General features: G+C 48.6%; 3 protein-coding genes and 1 non-coding gene across 9 annotated transcripts in view; 1 reads left to right on the forward strand and 3 right to left on the reverse strand.

Annotated features, from left to right (window-relative positions):
• Ranbp1 (RAN binding protein 1) overlaps positions 1 to 8,077 on the reverse strand; it is a 9,076-nt gene extending 999 nt beyond the window's left edge. The window contains exons 1-5 of the mRNA XM_021185284.2: positions 7,911 to 8,077; positions 6,648 to 6,784; positions 4,554 to 4,711; positions 1,148 to 1,276; positions 314 to 379 (exon numbers count right to left, since the gene is read on the reverse strand). Of these exons, the coding sequence (XP_021040943.1) occupies positions 314 to 379; positions 1,148 to 1,276; positions 4,554 to 4,711; positions 6,648 to 6,784; positions 7,911 to 7,925 (505 nt within the window). The 5' untranslated portion in view covers positions 7,926 to 8,077. The remainder of the gene's footprint in view (positions 1 to 313; positions 380 to 1,147; positions 1,277 to 4,553; positions 4,712 to 6,647; positions 6,785 to 7,910) is intronic.
• Positions 136 to 261, reverse strand: LOC115029654. Its single transcript, XR_003835215.1, has one exon. It is a non-coding gene; the product is annotated as a small nucleolar RNA SNORA77 (small nucleolar RNA).
• A 169-nt stretch (positions 8,078 to 8,246) lies between the features above and the next one.
• Positions 8,247 to 12,829, forward strand: Trmt2a (tRNA methyltransferase 2 homolog A). 2 transcript variants are annotated; one of them, XM_029470341.1, is made up of 12 exons: positions 8,247 to 8,621; positions 8,838 to 9,385; positions 9,787 to 9,895; positions 10,154 to 10,335; positions 10,490 to 10,604; positions 10,693 to 10,808; positions 10,883 to 10,994; positions 11,441 to 11,563; positions 11,717 to 11,792; positions 12,036 to 12,152; positions 12,244 to 12,340; positions 12,422 to 12,829. In XM_029470341.1, the coding sequence occupies exons 2-12, from the start codon at positions 8,850 to 8,852 to the stop codon at positions 12,648 to 12,650; spliced, it is 1,812 nt and encodes a 603-aa protein (XP_029326201.1). In that variant the 5' UTR covers positions 8,247 to 8,621; positions 8,838 to 8,849; the 3' UTR covers positions 12,651 to 12,829. The 2 variants fall into 2 exon arrangements, with proteins under 2 accessions (XP_029326201.1, XP_021040942.1); XM_021185283.1 differs by having other exon boundaries at positions 8,247 to 8,616.
• A 446-nt stretch (positions 12,830 to 13,275) lies between these two features.
• Positions 13,276 to 18,122, reverse strand: part of Dgcr8 (DGCR8 microprocessor complex subunit) — a 34,188-nt gene continuing 29,341 nt past the window's right edge. For 4 of the 5 annotated variants that reach the window (XM_029470338.1, XM_029470339.1, XM_029470340.1 and 1 more), the window contains 3 exons: positions 17,544 to 17,671; positions 15,999 to 16,112; positions 14,271 to 14,935 (listed from right to left, as the gene is read on the reverse strand). In XM_029470338.1, the coding sequence (XP_029326198.1) occupies positions 14,852 to 14,935; positions 15,999 to 16,112; positions 17,544 to 17,671 (326 nt within the window). In that variant the 3' untranslated portion in view covers positions 14,271 to 14,851. Of the gene's footprint in view, positions 14,936 to 15,998; positions 16,113 to 17,543; positions 17,672 to 18,122 lie in introns of all 5 variants that reach the window. The other variant, XM_021185281.2, reaches the window with a different exon arrangement.

Raw genomic sequence — 18,122 nt, forward strand, 5'->3', positions numbered from 1 at the left:
AAAAAAAAAAAAAAAAAAAAAAAAAAAAAAAAACTGCTGTTGGGTTCCAAAGAGCTGTAATTCAGCTCTGTACCTGAAACTGACCACAAATGCTAAGAGGCCAATGTGAGGCCAAAGCCTACAAGGAAGGCATCAGGCTGTGTCCCCAGGCAGCTGCACTGCCTCTGATAGGCAGAGGCAGCCACAGCACTCTGGACTGTTTCTTTGGCAGATGGAAAAAGCACCAGACTGGAGCTGCAGCCAGGTGCAGAGTGAATCTGCAGGGAAGCTCCACAACCCACCCACCCTCATCACCCCCGGGGCACCACATCACCTTTCTTTTCTCTCTCTTCAATTTCTTTCCTGCATTCTTCAAACTTTGTTTTGAACTTTTGTGCATCTGTAAAAAGAGAAGGGACTAGTGTCTGAAAGTTCTCAAAGTAGTAAATATCCTAAAATTCTGAAGTGTCAGTCAATTCATGGTCCTCAGTGGCATTTTTTCTAGATGGGATCCTGCTTCATATCCCTGGCTGTCCTGGAACTCAAGATGCCCATCTGCCTCTGCTTTCTAAGCGCTGGGATTAAAGGCATGCGTTACCATGCACAGCCCCAGTGACAAGTTCTGACTGTTTAATGCCATTGACTCTGCTCAGCTATCTGTCTATGACAATCAGACAACCAAGGGTCAAAGCTCTTCTTACTATAGGCTCTACTCATGTTGGAAGGGCTACCAGATACACATTATACTCCAAGACCAAGGGCAAGGCTCACTTTCACAAGAGTACCAGCCACTAGGGCATTTGCCATGGTACCTGCTGACTCTCCATGATCCCCAGGGCACAGCTTTGTGGCAATTCAGACTAGAAAGATTCCCCCATGGAAGAGAGATCAGCCAGGGCTTGCAGATTTCTGCAGTCTTTGCTGGTACAGGTGCCTAAGCGTCCGTAGGGGACACCAGTGTCCCAGTCTTGAGGAACCAGAAACCAAGCAGAAGCAGCAGCAGGAGGAAACTCTAGGGTGTGTCTCTGGTTCCACACACCTGATGGGAGTCAACTGGATGCAACAACTGTTTATACAGACCCCTAGAATTTCAGAGGCTCTGCATGCTTTGGGCTAACATCAGCTGCCCAGCAGGCGACCCACAGTTGGGCGGGCAAGTTCTGCTTACTCTCAGCATTTAGGAAGCGGATGGCGAGCAGCTCAGGCTTGGGGCACTCGTCAGCAAAGTCTGCGTGGGTATTCCAGACCCAGGCTCGGTCACTGCCAGCATTCGGCTTCAGCTCCATCATTGGTGTAACTAGGGGAGAGAAGCCTGTGAGGACAATGGCCAAACCACCCAGCCCGCACCAACCTGCTCACCAAGAGAGGGAACCCACTTCAGCCAACATGGAGTGTAAAATCTGAGATCCAGGCTGTTGTACCTGACTACCTTGAGCCAAGCAACCACCATACTGAAGTACTCGACTATGCCCACTTGCAAACTGGGCTTGGCTCTTTATATCCCCTCAAGGTCAGAAGGGGTCAGAAACCCCACCTGAGTATCCTATCACTGGTTGTGTGAAATTCTGCCCTAAGTGCATGTGCTCTCCTCCAGGAGGGGATAAAGAGTTAGGTTGGCAAAGACTAAGGGTGTGGGAGGGGCTTTACCTATTGAGGAGCCATCATCCCTGCTAAGTCAAAGCTTTCCAGGTACAGCCTGATGGGGTAAGGAGCACCAATACCCCTATGAATAACCCCTCACCTTTGTTCTTTAAGAAAGTCCAATAAACTCATCGGTTCCCAGAATACAGTTTGGTGGCATCACACCTTGACTTGTCATTAGAATCTTAAAAGAAATGTAGTTATTCCACTCCTGGAGAGGAATTTTTAAATGCAGGCCTACACAACTCTACACCTGATGCAAACCACATCTGCTTAAAACCAGAACAATCTTTATGTGGAGCAAGCTCAAGACCCTGAAGCACAGGCTGTCTGCTGACGTTTTAAAGGTAGCTACTCCAGCTCAAACTTTCCTAGGGTGACCAACAGATGGCTACAAACACATGCCCACACCAGCACGAACCTGGCTGACTGAAAGCTGGGAACACAGAGGCTGAAAGCAGGGCTATCACCACATTACTATCTAGCCTGCTATAGTCCAGGAAGAACACAAGCAACGGGTACCAGAATCCTATGACAAACACGAGTGTGTCATGGAAAATAAGTCATGACTCAAGACATATTTATTCTGAATTCCTCAGGTCCTATACAGAACCAAGGGAGAGCTAAACACTGACAGATAGCTGTCCTCCACTGATTGTCTGATCCTCTAAAATATCACTTACTGGTATATATGCCCAGCCACTGGTCCCTGTGCCCTTGGCAGTATTTCTAGGGTTTCAGAGAGGCCCTCTGACCACACATGACAGCTAAAGTTGGAACTCAAGAGATCTGAGCTACACCAGGCCAACAGTGGTCTTAGGAACTGTACACTAACCATATTCTTACTTTCCCCATACCTCACTTGATGCCTGTGGTTTGAATGAGAATGTCCTTCAGAGGCTCAGAATAGCATGCTTGGTTCTAGGTAGAACCTTTTGGAAGGATTAGGAGCAGCCTTGTTGGAGTAGGTGTGGCTTTATTGAAAGAATAATGTTACTAGGGGTGGGCTATGCATTTCAAAAGCTGATGCCACAGGCCCAGGGTCTCTTTCCAACTGCTGCCTACAGATCAGGATGTAAAGCTCTTACAGAGCTACTGCTCCAGGGCCGTGCCTATCTGCTTCCTGCCATGATGATAATGGACTAACTAACCCTCTAAAACTGTAAGCCAGACACCAATTAAATGCCTTTTATGAGTGGCTGTGGTCATGATGTCTCATCACAGCCACAGAACAGTGACTAATCAACACCCAACCTTGACCCACAACCAATGGGGTGCATGAGACAAGGAGTCCCACCCAGGTGCCCAGATGAAGAGGACTGCAGAGGCTACTTGCTAGCCAGGCTTTGGGAGCACCTTGATTCCCTCTCCACCCCCAGAGAATGCTCCAAATTGGGACTAAGACTGAGGCAACTGTGTGATAGGGAGGGCAAAGATCGCTCTCATGCCCCTGCCTCAGCAAACCACCTACTAAGTCCTATACCCTGATCTTACCTATCATCTGCCTATGTACCCAGGACAAAAGATCCTGATGGGCTAGTAGTAGCCTGTAGAAAGGCAGTCTGTAGACTGTCTCAGTAAAGGCACTCTACAGGCCTCATCATTGCCATCCCTAGAACCACAAGGTGAGAGGAGAACCGGCTCCTACAAGCCCCCCCACCCAGCTGCCATAGCCACGGCACATGCACACACAAAGGAAAGAAAAAATGTGTTCAGCAGATAAAAATCACTAGCTATGGGGCTGGAGAGATGGCTCAGTGGTTAAGAGCATTGACTGCTCTTCCAGAGGTCCTGAGTTCAAATCCCAACAACCACATGGTGGCTCAGAACCATCTGTAATGAGATCTGATGCCCTCTTCTGGTGTGTCTTAAGACAGCTACAGTGTACTCATTAAATCAATCAATCAATCAATCTGTTTTCCAAATATGACGCTGTGCCTTCCTCCGCTGCCCGTCTGAACCAGACTATCTCTGGAGAAATGAGATTTTGAACAGATTCCTGCCCTGGACAAGTTTAAAAAAAAAAAATCACTAGCTATGTACGCTCAGCAACCCAGTATGATTCTAGAATTCATGTGAAAGTGTTAAGAACGGATTCCACCAAATTGTTCTTTGGTCTACACACAGACCCCCATCCCCACCAAAAGAAAGAAAGAAAATTTTTTTGAAGTTTAGAAAATGTAGAGTTTTGCATTAGAGAATCTACCAGGATCAAGAGTAGAGGATGGTTTTGTGCACTGTGCCCAGAGATTTGGTTACAGTCTGGTGTTGGTATTGTCGTGATTACTGAAGCATCTCCCATCTCAACTATGTATAAAAATTATTCTCCCTCACTTCTGATTGGTTATAAAGAGTTGATCAGCCTATAGCTGAGGAAGAAAGTTAAAGTGGGACTTCTGATCTCAGTAAGGGTGTCCTGGGTGGAGAGAGTGGATGAGGAATTGCCAGAAGAACATGATGGAGCAGGAGTAGCCAGGGTCAAAGGAGGGTATAAATCCATGTACTTTTACACAGCTCAAGATGGATCTAAATAGGGAGGGGTGGCTCTTCGAGCCCTCTTTCTAGGTACATAAGACCACACCTGGCCAAGAGCCCTCCTCATTTACCTTCTCGTCAGCCTGACCCCTTCCTATATCATCCCAGAAAACAGCTTAGAGGGAGGAGAACATATCAGAAAGTAAAAAGATGGCAGCTTTGGCACGGGACAGCTCCAACTTGCCCAGATAACATACATCACCATCCAAGTCTAGCCTGGAGGTCTATATCCACCCTGGACCTATCTTGCCCACAGCCTAAATTCACTGTCATAGTTCAGAGACTTGTTACAAAAAGACTCAAGCTCAGTAAGTGTCATAACTATATGCCTTCCCCCCCCCCCCCCCCAGTAACCAACTCCTAAAACTTGCAGGGTCAAAGACTGAAAGGCCACCTACTATAGTGGTTGGCGCATATCTTCAAGGTTTTGTCCCTCCTCATAAGAAGGCGGATGGTCCCTTTCTCCTTGTGCTTCAGAAGCTTGACGTCTCCAGTGCCTCGCTCCTTCCATTCTGGGAGGTCATTCTCTGAAGCAAACCGGAACAGCTTTGCACGCCTGTAAGAGAAGCCAGTATGGAAACATCTAACAGAGAGGGAACTCACGCCTGGACCAATTGCCACAAAGTGTTCTTCATCTAACAGAGAGGGAACTCACACCTGGACCAATTGCCACAAAGTGTTCTTTGGACACTGAACATAAGGGAACTGTTGAACACTGTGTCTTCCCCAAAAACCTTCTTCAATGGGCTTTGGGCACCAAGAATTACTAGGCAAAATAAAACCCAGGGGAGCACAATAGCCCAACAAATTCCAGGTTGCAAAAAGATATTCATAACTAAGGATTTTTCCCCAGAGACACATCTAAGAATACACATGGCCCACAGTAGGTAAAGAAGCTACAGAGGTCTGTCTGGGCAACCTACTCACACTAAATGAATGCCCTGTAACTACATAAAGCCTTAGGAATATTATCTTCCACAGGCCCAGCAACAGCTTCCTGTCAGAAGGAACCTATAGCCTCCAGGTTTCAGTCACCCAGTACCTGCAACGAGTCCAGTTGACTCTCCTGCCAAGCCAGTACCCTTTCTCTGTAGCCCACATTTGCCGTTACAAAGCCTCTGCTCTCCTCCAAATTCAGTCTTGTCCAGGAAGATTGCATCTTTACTTAACTCTTTAAGAGAAAGCTCAAAGGCCCTTATACAAAGGCACAAAATGCTGTCTCTAGCACAATACCGAGGACACTGGGGTACTTTCAACATCAAGTGGACAAAATCAAGTACCACATAATTCAGGGAGATGCTACCCTCACCCACTGTTGTGGATCAGAGCTCTGGACCACCACCTTCTAGGTAGTACAAGGGCATACTTATGGCTCTCCTTGGGCAGCCTCCTTCCCTCCCTCCCTTCAGAGCAGAGAACCTCTAACAAACATCTTAGGTATAACTGAAGATTTGACATTAGCAAATTCTCTTGATTTTACATGATACACTGCCACATTAAGTTGAGACTGAGGTTCATACCACTGCTAGCACTACACTCTCAGATCTTATAGTTTCTAATCTGCAAAACCATGAGCTGGAAGCTGAAGAATTGGCTCTGCAGTTAAGAGCACTGGCTGTTCTTCCGGAGGTCCAAATGGATACTCACAACTTGTTACTTTAATCCCAAGGGAGTCACTACCTTCTTCTGGCTTCCTTTAGCACATAGTGTAGGCAGACATCAATGTACGTAAAACACCCATACACACATAAAAATTAACAAGGGCTAAACAAACCTCAATCTTTGAGGATAGAGTTAAGGCAATAATAGACAGCAAAGCAAATCAAAGACTCTGCTCAACAAAGAAAGGGAGCCCCCACCCAGCAAAAAAGGGCTCACCATGTAATCCTGGAACTTGGTTATATAGACCAGATTGACCTGCAACCCACAGAAATCTACCTGCTTCTGCCTCCCAAGTGCTGAGACTAAAGGTGTGAGCCCCCACAGCCTGCTGGAGACACCCAGGTGACACAGAACAGTGATGGGAACAACCTTCACATGACTGGCCACAAGGCAGCAGGGTACCAGGCAAAATTTTTGGCTGAGAAATGGTTGAATTTTCATTGTAAGACTAATCACCATACAACTCCAAGCACTTTCTTAAAACAGCCTTTATCAAGCTGGGTCCAAGCCATGAAATTCACGGAAATCAGTGTGCCCAGCCACCCTAGAATTCTTCTGTGCAGTTCCAGATAGAAATCACAAAGAGGCTATGCCAGAATGTATCACTAAGGCTTATACCTGAAAGAGAAACAATACAAGGGACACAATTCCTAACTTGGCTGGCTCCTCTAGAAATTGAAGAGGAAAACATAAGTGGTCCAACTATGGTTGCGGGGTACTGCAAAATGTGAAAGAAATACCCTGCAGAGACCTGCTTCCTGTCCACTCTTTTTTCTCTCTGTCTCAGTCAGCCTATCTAAGATACTTCCAGGACCCCTTAACAGACTTACATCTTAAAAAGTTCCTCTTCATCTTCCTCCAGCGTTTTAATTTCTTGCTCGGGAAGAGAAACTATTGGCTCGAACTGGGGGTCATGGTTGGATTCATCTGCATTCTCTGTGGAAGTATCATGGTCCTCGTGACTGTCCTGTGTAGAGAAGGTAGAGTGATGCTGCTGGCTGGTGGACTTGGTCCACAGTGGGCATCATCAATCACATCTGGAAAATGCCTCCCCCAAACTGGAAATTAAGCCTTTGGTCTCATCTTTCACATCATCTGATTGTATTTACAACCAGCATCACAAAAAAAAAAAAAAAAAAAAAATCACAGGATATCATGAAACAAGACAGTGTATTTTGACACTCCTACACACTCAAACATCAATGGGTTACAAACACCCAAGTCCTTGGCAAAGTAGCTTGGGAGAAACTTCCTCTTCTGTTAAAAAAAAAAAAAAAAAACCCGCCATGAAAAAGAACATGATATACTCAAAAGGAAGAGCAGCCGTAACAGTTTTTACTGAGGGTTATCCAAGCACTTGTTAGTTTACAATCCCTCCAGCAATTTTACCCAAGCTTGAAATTTTAAGCCGAAAGAAGCTAGGAAAAGTATGACAAATAAGCTCAAAGATTCTGACTCAACTTGGAGAATTACAAGGACATGCATGTTTAAATCTGGCAAGATCACGTGCTTTGATAATATAGAGAAATCCCAGACTCACTACCTAACTCAACAGGATAAAGAAACAGAAACCTTTCGTTCGGTTTCTCAGCACTGCGGCTAAGCTGCGGCCGACACACGAGCCACCAACAAAGCCGCCCCCGCCCAGAGTCCGCGCGTCTAATATCTGTACCCTGCGCTGGGACGCGAGCTTCCCCCACCGAAGGCGGAATGTCCTAATGAATGAAGGGGTCTGCGTGCAACTGGAAAGAGGATTGCCGACGCTAATGAAAAGATCACAAGTGGGCCACGACGGAGGAGATCGACCACCTCCAGGTCTCCAGGTGAAGCCGGGAGCCCAGTTTGGGCATGGCTGTTCATCCGCAGACCACAAGGTCACGCGCCGCCCTGTAGACCCCGAGATCGGAGTCTTGGCCAGCAGCTCCCACTCGCGGACCCCCAAAGACCTCGAGCACCCCAGGCCCAGGCGCCTCGACAGGCCCCGAACCCGCAAGCCAGCGAGGGTTGGAGGCCGAGGCGCGGGCCGCCCACGTGGCCGTCCATAGCGGCCCTTGCCTCTCCGGCTGCCCTGCCCCACCCGGGCCTCGCTGTACCTTGGCGGCCGCCATGGGGGCGCGGCGACGGTGGCTCGACTAGCTCAGGCGTCGCTGGCTCGGCGGCCTCTGGGCGGCTAGTCGCAGCTCCTTTCCTCCGCGTCTGGCGCCGGCGTCTCCCGCCCGTCCGCTCTTCCCTCCGCCCCCCGACCCGAACCCTGACCCCTGACCCCAGCGGCGGGAAACGCGCAGTGATTCAAAACCAGTGTAGCTTTATTGGCTCCGACGGCGGACATTCATTGTCCGGCCCGCCCCGCGCTTCCCGCCAAAACGCCCGCGGCGCATGCCCGGCCGCGCCTCAGCCCGGGGAGCGCGCTCTCCCGGCGACCCACGCGCGCACTTCCGTCTGCAGGCTGAGTGCCTCCGACGCTGGCGTGAGCGGCTCCTGGAAGGATCAGTCGGGACTCGGCGCGCGGCGGTGACGTCATCGGAAGCCGAGCCCTTAGAGAGAGGAGACGCGGCTAGTGTGCGCTGGCCAGCCGAAGGCAGGCGCAGTGTGCGGCCCTCGGGGGCAGTGCATCCGCAAACCTCAGTCCCAGCTCTGAGCACCCGAGTTTTGAGCCTCTGTGTGGAGCTGCGGTCTACCTTCACGGCGGCGTACCTCGTATCTGCGCCCTTGTTGGGTGGGAGGCCGAGCCTGTGGTCCTCCTGAGCACCCTGGTCCGGGCAACAGACGAGCCAGGAGATGAGTGAGCCGGCCGCGGAAGTAAAGCAAAGGGAGACGTGCAGGAGATGTGGACGGGGTGGGCGGAGGTGGGTTGGGGCAGCAGTCATTACTGTCGGATCAAAGATAGGACGGGGGAGAATTGGGTCTCGAGAGTAAGCCAGGGCTGCGTGGAGTGTGCACTAATGGAGATCTGTCAGCGGTTTGGGGGAGCGAGTCATACCAGTTAGAGCCTTCAGCCAGGCCCGTCTGTTCCCACGTAGGTTCCGGAGCCCATGGAGGACTGCGGCCAGGATGCCAGTTCTGTACCCAGCTCTGCGGCCCCACTATGTCAAAAAGAGGAAGAAGGGCCTGGGCCAGCTGCAGGGCCTGGAACGCAGCCTGGGCTCTACAGCTACATAAGGGATGACTTGTTCACCTCAGAAATATTTAAACTGGAGCTCCAAAATGTACCTCGCCACGCCAGCTTCAGTGACGTCCGGCGTTTTCTAGGCCGTTTTGGTCTACAGTCCCACAAAATCAAACTCTTTGGACAGCCACCATGTGCCTTTGTAACATTCCGAAGCGCTGCTGAACGAGACAAGGCCTTGCGAGTGCTGCACGGTGCTCTCTGGAAAGGCTGTGCGCTCAGCGTACGACTGGCCCGACCCAAGGCTGACCCCATGGCTAGGAAGAGGCGGCAAGAAGGTGATAGTGAGCCACCAGTAACACAAATTGCCGATGTGGTGACCCCTCTGTGGACAGTGCCCTACACTGAGCAGCTGGAGCAGAAGCGACTGGAATGTGAGCGGGTGCTACAGAAACTGGCCAAGTGAGTGTGGTGCTGATAGCCCAAGCAGAGCTGGGTTTTGTTCTTGGCCTGGTCCACTAGCCTTGTAAGCAATTCAGGATACACACAGGGTTTATGTCAATGGTTCTCAACCAGTGGGTCACCAGACTCTTTCACAGGGGTTGCCTAAGACCATCAGAAAACACATTTACATCATAACATTAGCAGATTACAACTACAAAATAAAAAATGTTATGGTCGGGGATCCCAACATGATTACAGGATCACAGGCACCATTAGGAAGATTGAGAACCACCAGTCTGAAGTGGTCAACGAAAGAACTCATAAGGCCCATAACAGAGGGATAGTGAGGTCGCAAAGAAATTGCCCAGTATGGATGGGGAACAGTGTTAAATCCAACCATGATGTATTTCATCCTGCAGAGAAATTGGGAACACTAATCGTGCCCTGCTACCCTGGCTGCTTTTACAGAGACAACAGCACAATAAAGCTTGTTGCCCCCTGGAGGGGGTCAAGCCATCACCCCAGCAGGTCAGAGAAATCCCATTCTGTGTGTGTGTGTGGGGGGGGGGCGCCGCTTGCCCTTGTTCATGTCAATTTTATTATGCATATGCTCTTTGACTTTTTTCTTGCTTTTCATTTCTTCCCAATGTTTGATAAGCCAGCAGTAAAACCTTGTTCTGTCTGTCACCCCTTGGGCAAATCTGGGTCTTTTGTTCACTATGGTATTTCTTCTTCCAGTGCTGGGTAATGAAGGTTGAGATCTGACTCTTTACTACACTCCTACAGACTGAATATCGTAATAAATGTGAATTCCTGGTCGGAGTTGGGGTAGATGGCAAGGACAACACTGTTGGCTGCCGGCTTGGCAAGTACAAGGGTGGAACGTGTGCTGTGGCAGCTCCCTTTGACACTGTGCACATTCCAGAGGCCACTAAGCAGGTGGTGAAGGCCTTCCAGGAATTCATCCGGTGGGGACCTTGCCTGGGGCTGGGCTTCTGGGAAGTCCCTGGTCCATCTGGGACAAGGAGGGTGGCCCCTGCACTGGCAGTTGTGAATGTGGGGTAAGGGGACAAGGTGCCAGGACAGACAGGCACACACTGAGTATACTTGTGGTTTCTTCAGTTCCACACCATACTCCGCATATGACCCTGAGACATATACAGGCCACTGGAAGCAACTGACTGTTCGTACCAGCCGCCGAGGCCAGGCCATGGCCATTGCCTACTTTCATCCCCAGGTCTCAGGTGGTGGTCCTGTTGGGGGATGTGTCTGGTATAGGTTGGCTTTTGCATAGCCTGATGGGTGTTTTATATCATCTACTACAGAAACTGAGCTCTGAGGAGGTGGCAGGACTAAAGGCCTCCCTGGTGTGCCACTTCATGGAGGGGCCAGGCAAGGCCAGTGGGGTGACCTCCCTCTACTTTGTGGAGGAGGGACAGAGGTGAGGAGCCCAGGTGGAGGCAGGAGGGGCCAGACAGGCCAGTGATCCTGACAGATTTGCTTTCTCTTGTATAGAAAGACTCCCAGCCAGGAAGGCCTGCCCCTGGAGCATATGGCTGGCGACCAGTGCATCCAGGAAGACCTGCTAGGGCTGACCTTCCGCATCTCCCCTCATGCATTCTTCCAGGTAGCATACCCCTTGTGAGCAAAAACACAGAGGGAAGCCAGTAACTAGCATCAAAGATTTATAGAGAACACTTGGGTACTGGGGGCCCCAGAATAAGGTATATGATAACAAGGGATATTTGCTAGTAATTGGCCTCTTAGCAGTTAGCCTTATTGCACTCTGTGGAACCCAGAACAGGATCAACCACTTTCACTGTTGAACAAAACCCTATGGAGATAGAGGGTGGAGAGTCCAAGGTCTCTAGCATGAGGTATGCAGTCACTCTCAGTTGCCCTGGGAGAAGTTGTGAAGTCAGGGAGCAAAACTCCCCATTGATGGGAGTCTCTGTTGTAAGGATTTGGTTTTTAAGAGACTGGGTGAGATCACTGGTATATAGGAAGAATGGGAGCAGAGCAATGTGGCATGCTAGCCTACACTGCAGTATACCATGACTAACTAATTTCCAGGTAAACACACCTGCTGCTGAGGTGCTCTACACGGTAATCCAGGAATGGGCACAGCTAGATGGGGGCAGTACAGTGCTGGACGTGTGCTGTGGCACTGGCACCATAGGCCTGGCTCTGGCTCCGGTAAGCTTCCCAACCCTAGGTAAGACCACCCTACCTTGTTATAATGAACCTGAAGGCTGAGGCTACTACCCTGCCACTGACATAACCAGTTGTGCTGTGTCTTCCTTTCCCAAGCAACCAGGGTAATGGGGCTTATCTATCTTTCCATTTCAGAAGGTGAAGAGAGTAGTGGGAATTGAACTGTGCCAGGAGGCTGTGGAGGATGCCCGGATGAACGCCCTCACCAATGGTGAGAACCTTTGTATCACACACGTCTGGAACAGTAGTAACCTCTGTTGTGTGCTTTAATTTCTGCGCCTACAATGCCTTGAGATATTAAGGATTTTCTGAGGAATGGGGTGCTGAGAGATCTGTAGACTTCTAACAGGCAAAAATAACAGATCAAAAGTTATTTTGGCCTGTGTGCTATGTAAGCCTGCTAGGCCATCCCAATGGCAGGCCCATAGTCATAGAGAACTGTGATTATCCCTAGAGCTGAGCAATGTTGAGTTCCACTGTGGCAGGGCTGAGGATCTGGTGCCAGGTTTGGTGAGCAGACTGTCTTCCCATCAACTTGTAGCTGTTCTAGACCCTCCACGGGCTGGCCTACGTGAGTGGCTTCCATTTGGGGGGAGGCAGTACCAGAAGTAAAAAAAAAATCTATGTTGGATAGTCACCCACTACCCCCTCTGACTTGCTAGATTCTAAGGTGATTCTGGCCATCCGGAAAGCTGAGAACATCAAGCGGCTCCTGTATGTTTCCTGTAACCCCAGGGCAGCCATGGGCAACTTTGTGGAGTAAGTGTGTGTGGGGCAGAGCATCTGTGGCTGCCTAGAGGAATTTCTGAGGGGCTAATATTGGTACCTCTCTCCCGCCAGCCTCTGCAGGGCCCCATCTAACCGAGTAAAAGGCACCCCATTCCATCCAGTCAAGGCTGTGGCAGTGGACCTGTTCCCACAGACTCCGCACTGTGAGATGCTTATCCTGTTTGAGAGGATGCAACAACACCCCAATGGCATAGGAGCCCTGGAGCATCAAGACCTTCAGACCCCAAGAAATCTTCCTGATATCACTCCACAGGAAACAGAAATTTCCCTCTCATCCTAAGGGAAGTATAGGAGCACAGGAAAGCTGGGGAGCTCCTTACAGTTCCCTAGTAAGCAGAGGATGACCAAGCATTGGTGAGGCGTGAGGCCTGCCTACTACAGTTCAATGAGTGTGAACACCTGTGTCCTAATGATGGGACAGCCAGATTCTAGAATAAACAATTGCTGATTTTACTAACAGTTCTGTGGTGAGCCAGAGCCTTAACTCACTCCTACTTGCCACCTTGGATAATCCTTTCTGAAAGGCAGGAAGGATTCTTTAAGGGTGTGAGTTTTCCCAGTGCTAGTACTGTTAAATTGTTTTAAGACAGTGTCTCTATGTAGACCAGACTAATCTGGCTTATGGCTCCTAAGTGCTGAGGTTAAAGTGTATAAACGACAATGCCTGCTGAATGCCAGGGCTTGCTTGAAGTTAGCCCCAGAGAACCATGTTTTAGGACCAAACACCAACCAGGTATTCCAGGGGAACACTGAGGATGGCTGCACACAAATCTATGCTGAGTTCATATGGAGTTAAATGTGTCCACTAAGGGACTTTAAAAACACAATTGACTATGGACAACCTTGGCCAGTTGAAGATCCACAAATCAGATCCAGCACTCCCATCAGAAGAAAGAAACCAGCCGTTCCCTTTTGGACAGTTTTATGTGTTCAGACCATCAGGGTACACCCTACAGCCTTGGCCAACACACAGAAGCAGCATCAGCACAGGCCCCCACCCTTGCAGCATGACTGTACATATAAGACCCACCTGTAAGAGACAGGGAGGGCACTGGAGACCAGGAATGTGTGGCAGCACCTGTTGACAGTGCCTGGGTCGGTGAGGCTGCAGAGATGCCACCATTACCATATGCTTTTTCAATGGTAAAGTATGTTTTAAGGGCAATGGTTAGTCAAAAGACTGAACACAACTGAATGGGAGGCAGAAAAGAATCAAGTGTCCAAGTCTACCAACTTGAATTAAGAGTTCTTTTTGCCAAGATTAACATAGACATTAACTGCTGTCACACACATGATTAGGGAGGAGGAAGATGCTGTTGGGAGGCCCACAGTTGCCATCTTGTCTTTCTAACAGCACATGTCACCCATGTATCTTCAGGTACATGGTAAGAGACACTGAGAATGTAGAGTGTAGCCCCACTGAACAGGTAACGGGGCTCTGAATACCCCTCTACTCAATACCCATCTACAGGGGCTATCCAATGAGCACAGGTAGACAAAAACCTGCAATCAGGCGTGGCTGCACAGAGCAGCTATCCTTGAGATCAAAAAACACCAAAACTACTTATCGTGTACAATGTGCCAGGCAGCTCTTGGTCAGTGATGGGCTACACTGAAGGCCAGTTTCCTGTTTATGCATATCCATCTGTTGAAATGCATCTTTCATTCTTACTGTAAAAGTTTCTTTCCAAATTTTAAAACATCATAAAAGCTTTAAAAATTGATGAACAGATGGGCTTGATTGTGCAAAAATCTCTGTAAAAAATTGTTGCTAAGTTTATCGAAGGTGGAAGCTTCAGTATCCAGAAGACGGCTGTTAGGACATTAAGACTTCATAAGAAAAAGGGTCAATTAGACTAACACTCAGTATCTCACTGCAATCTCGGAAGAGTATTTCTGATGCTAAAATTTTGTTTTATTTTAAGCCAAAATAGCCTGAAATAGCCTTTCTGTTATAACTTTTTCAGAAGAAAATGCAAAACACACAAAGCAGGTAATACTACAGGACAGGATACCTGCATCTTCTGACCAAGTCTCAGTGGCTCCACCAGAAAGAACCATAATAGCAAAGGGGCTACCTGACATCATAGGCCAGCCAAAGCTATAAAACCTGGTCATCTCATCTATCAACGAAGTATTACTTCTTGTCAGTGCATATAGTGTACTAAAATTAATGAAAACCTTCATAAAAACGGTCCGCAGCAGATACATACAAGCAGGATCTACAGCTGTCTATCAGCTTCCACTTGTGCAGTTAACTTATGACTGATCCTTAAGTATATCCAGTCACATTGAGAGCAGCTTGTCCAGAACTGCTTCTTTGCATGTGTACTGTGTAGTCACAGCTGTCCCCATGAGCCAGAGCCAGAGCCCAGACCCTGCCACAGGGAAGGAGCTTAGGTTGGAGGCCTGATGCTGCAGAGTGATGATGTGTGGCTGATGGTCTCTCCTGGGTAGCACTGTTGGCCCATGCTGCCTACCTCATACATCAACTGTGCACAAGGGCTCACCACCAGGCTGGGCAGATGCTACAATTGACATCTTGGGTTTCTTCCGAGTCTCCTCCTAGAAGAACAGAGGTCAATGATGCTAAAGGTGGGCCCAGCAAAGAGGTTCACAGGGTAAGAAGATGGAAGCCCCTGAATTCCGAGAACACAAATGTTTGTGATACCTGGCTAGGAGGGAAGATAGAGGGAGCGGGCCAGATTGGGCCAGGCCAGGAGGGTTTCCTCAGATAGCCAGGGTAGACTCCCATGTGCTGCAGCTTCCCTGGCAATCTAGAGACACCCAGAATGAAAGAATTTGCAACAAACTGGGTTCCACCCCTCTAACGTGAGTGTCATTCTAGCCTTGCTTGCTTGCCCAGAAGCCCATTGAATTTCCCCACAAATAGAAGTCTGTGTCTTAGGCTTGTTGCTTTGATTCCCCACAAATAATCTCCTAACATGAGTCAAGCTAGAAAGTCCTGCTTACTCTAGCAGACAAGACCCCACGCCTACCTGAGAGCAGCAGAAAGGCAACAGGCAATAGACACTTGGCCCTTAGAGTTTGTGTTCATACCTGGGCCATGCCACCAGAGCTGGAAATGCTCCCAACTCAGTGGGCCTAAAGGTATGAGTGATTACAAGGTATTTTCAGAGACCAGGAAAAAAATGTCAATAATACAGCCCACGTGGAATAAGATCCCTATGGCAGTTTTAGAAAGTTTCACCAAGACTAAGTTCTACCTTGGCTTATGATTTTCTTCTTTTTTTTTTTTTTTTTTTTTTTGAGTTATCAAACAAGGCTAGTAAACAATCTTTTCTTTCAAATACCTGACTCCAAATTGGAACCTTTAGCCACTAAAAGGATGGCCTGTCTGCTCCCTAACTCAACTAAAGACAAAGTCCTTTTAGGAAAGCACCAACTGTGCTAGAACAAAAAAAAAAAAAAAAAGCCAACCTCATCTGGAAGAGTTAGGGATCAGAAACAGGCTTCTAGGATCTAACAAAAGGAAGGGGCTAATCCAGCAATTCTGATGGTTCAGTAACTATGATATGTGCAGAAATAATACAGGGGTAGATGGGGAGTTTAGGGGGTAGGGAGGCAAGTGGCCTGGGGAAGGGGTGAGGAAGGGGGAGATAATTACCCGCTCTGCAGCCAGCCTCTTCATCTCTTCTTGTAGCTTGCTCAGGATGTGAAGGTTGGGCCTGTTCTTCTTGGCATACTGCTGTAGCTCTATCACACTCTTGTCAGAGGTCTCCTAGGGACCCAAAGCCTGCTCTCAGAACTGCCAAGTAGCAGTATGCTCAAGTAGCAGTATCCACCCAAATCAAGAGTGTAAGGGCTTGGTGAGGCACAAGTCCACACCAGTGGCCGACCTTTATCACAGGATAAAGCATTTGCAGCTGACATATAAATATAGGGTATAAGCACAGCCCTGTGCTCCCTGGTCTCCCAGACACTGTTCCTGCCTTCCTCCATGATCACACCTTTGTGTGTTTACTAGCTGAGTATGAAAGTCAAGTACTCACTATGCCAGGAACCCTCTGACAGTGGCAAGACAATGGCTGAAGCCAACTGAGACATAACACAGCCAAAACAGTCTACCCAGCTGTTCTCTTTGGTTCTCTTCCCTTCTTGGCTTGGAGGCCACAGCTAAGGATGCTCACTATGCCTTAGAATGCCAGAACTCCTGTGCCAGACAAGGGCCATTCACTCTCCAGTTGAAGGAAACCTCTGTCCATGGTTGCAGCAACGTTCCCTCTGTCTCAGTCCCAGACTACGTACCTACACAGTACCTACATTTCAACTCATGAAAAATGCTTCTTTTCAGGTTGAAGATGCAACTCAGTCCTTGTTTGGCCTGTACAAAGCCCCATGTATGATCCCCAGCAGTAGGAGGGAGAGGAATCAGAAAAGAGAAGTAGCCTTATATTATTTACATTCTCCATGTGGCTCCTGGACTCCTCCTGCCTTGAGCAAGGACAGGGACAAGTTTGAGTCTTGGAGAATCTGAAGGGGTGCTTCGTTGCTCTAGACTATTAGCTCAGCTCAAGGCAGGGTAGCTCAAGGGTCCAGAGCACAGACTTCAGGGTCTCTACCTATCCTCGTTTAAACAATGAGATCCTGATGATCCAGGTAGTTTCAGCATATATTAGGGGAAAATGTAAAAAGATGCTTGTGATACAGCTGAGCTCCATCACTACCTAACATCATTTCCCAGTACTTCCCATACCCATTAGGTTTGGAGACTTACTTAAATTCTGAGATCTGGGCAAAATCCTCAGAAACAAAACAGATAATACCCATATTCTTTAAGTCACTGAGAACCTTCAACTAAACAAGGATAGTCTTGAGGACTGCCAAAGGGCTGGTTTGCAAGCCTTCACACAGTTCAACATCAGGTAGTGTTCACTGCCTGCATCTACTGTCTGGTTTGTGTCAGGCCTGATAGTCTAGGACTGCTCCTAATGGTTCATACTTAACTGCTTGGCAGATTCATGAGGAAAATGTGGCTTGGGTACTCCCACCCTTGGCTTGCACAATCACTTCCACAGCACAGCACAGCACAGCACAGCAGACAGTCATAATTAAAAGTAGTGCTGCCAAGCCTGACCTTGACAGCAAGCCCCAAGCCAAAGCAAAAACAGGGAAGCAGAGCAACTGCCAGAAGATGTGACAGTCTGGTTACCTGCTTGACCATTTTGCTGCTCTCACGACCATACATGCGCAGTAAGGACCCCCAGTTCTTGACATGTGGGTGCAGTAGCTGAAGAATTTTCTGAGATGCTAATTGTTTCCCAACTCGTTTATTCTTACCTATGAGGAAGAAAAACAAAAGTGAGAAGACAGGAAAACCTTTCCTGTGTACCTAGGAAGCCCATGCAGGCCATTCCACAAGAAGGTAGACAGTGCTTTGCTACTGTGCTGGACACCATGACTCAGGCCTGAGTCCTGAGATCTTGACCCAGGTACCAACCATCCTATTGGGCAGCTTTCAGGAGATGCAAGTAAGGACTTGTAAGAAAGCTATTAGTTAAGACAACAAAATTTCCTTCCCTCCACTAGCCCACTCTACCTCACTTTCCTACAACACAATGAGCACCAGCTACAAGGTCTCCTAAAGTTTATAGCTTCTGAAGGTAGGTCTCTGGGTGGGGCCTCCATATACAGGATACTCTGAGCCAGGAGAGCTCTCCATGCTGAGAGATCACTACTGCTCAGATTCACTCAGTCTTCTCCAGCCTTCTCACCAGCCTACTTCCGTGGG

This window comes from Mus caroli, chromosome 16, assembly GCF_900094665.2.
Source record: "Mus caroli chromosome 16, CAROLI_EIJ_v1.1, whole genome shotgun sequence".
In the NCBI taxonomy this organism is placed as follows: domain Eukaryota; kingdom Metazoa; phylum Chordata; class Mammalia; order Rodentia; family Muridae; genus Mus; species Mus caroli.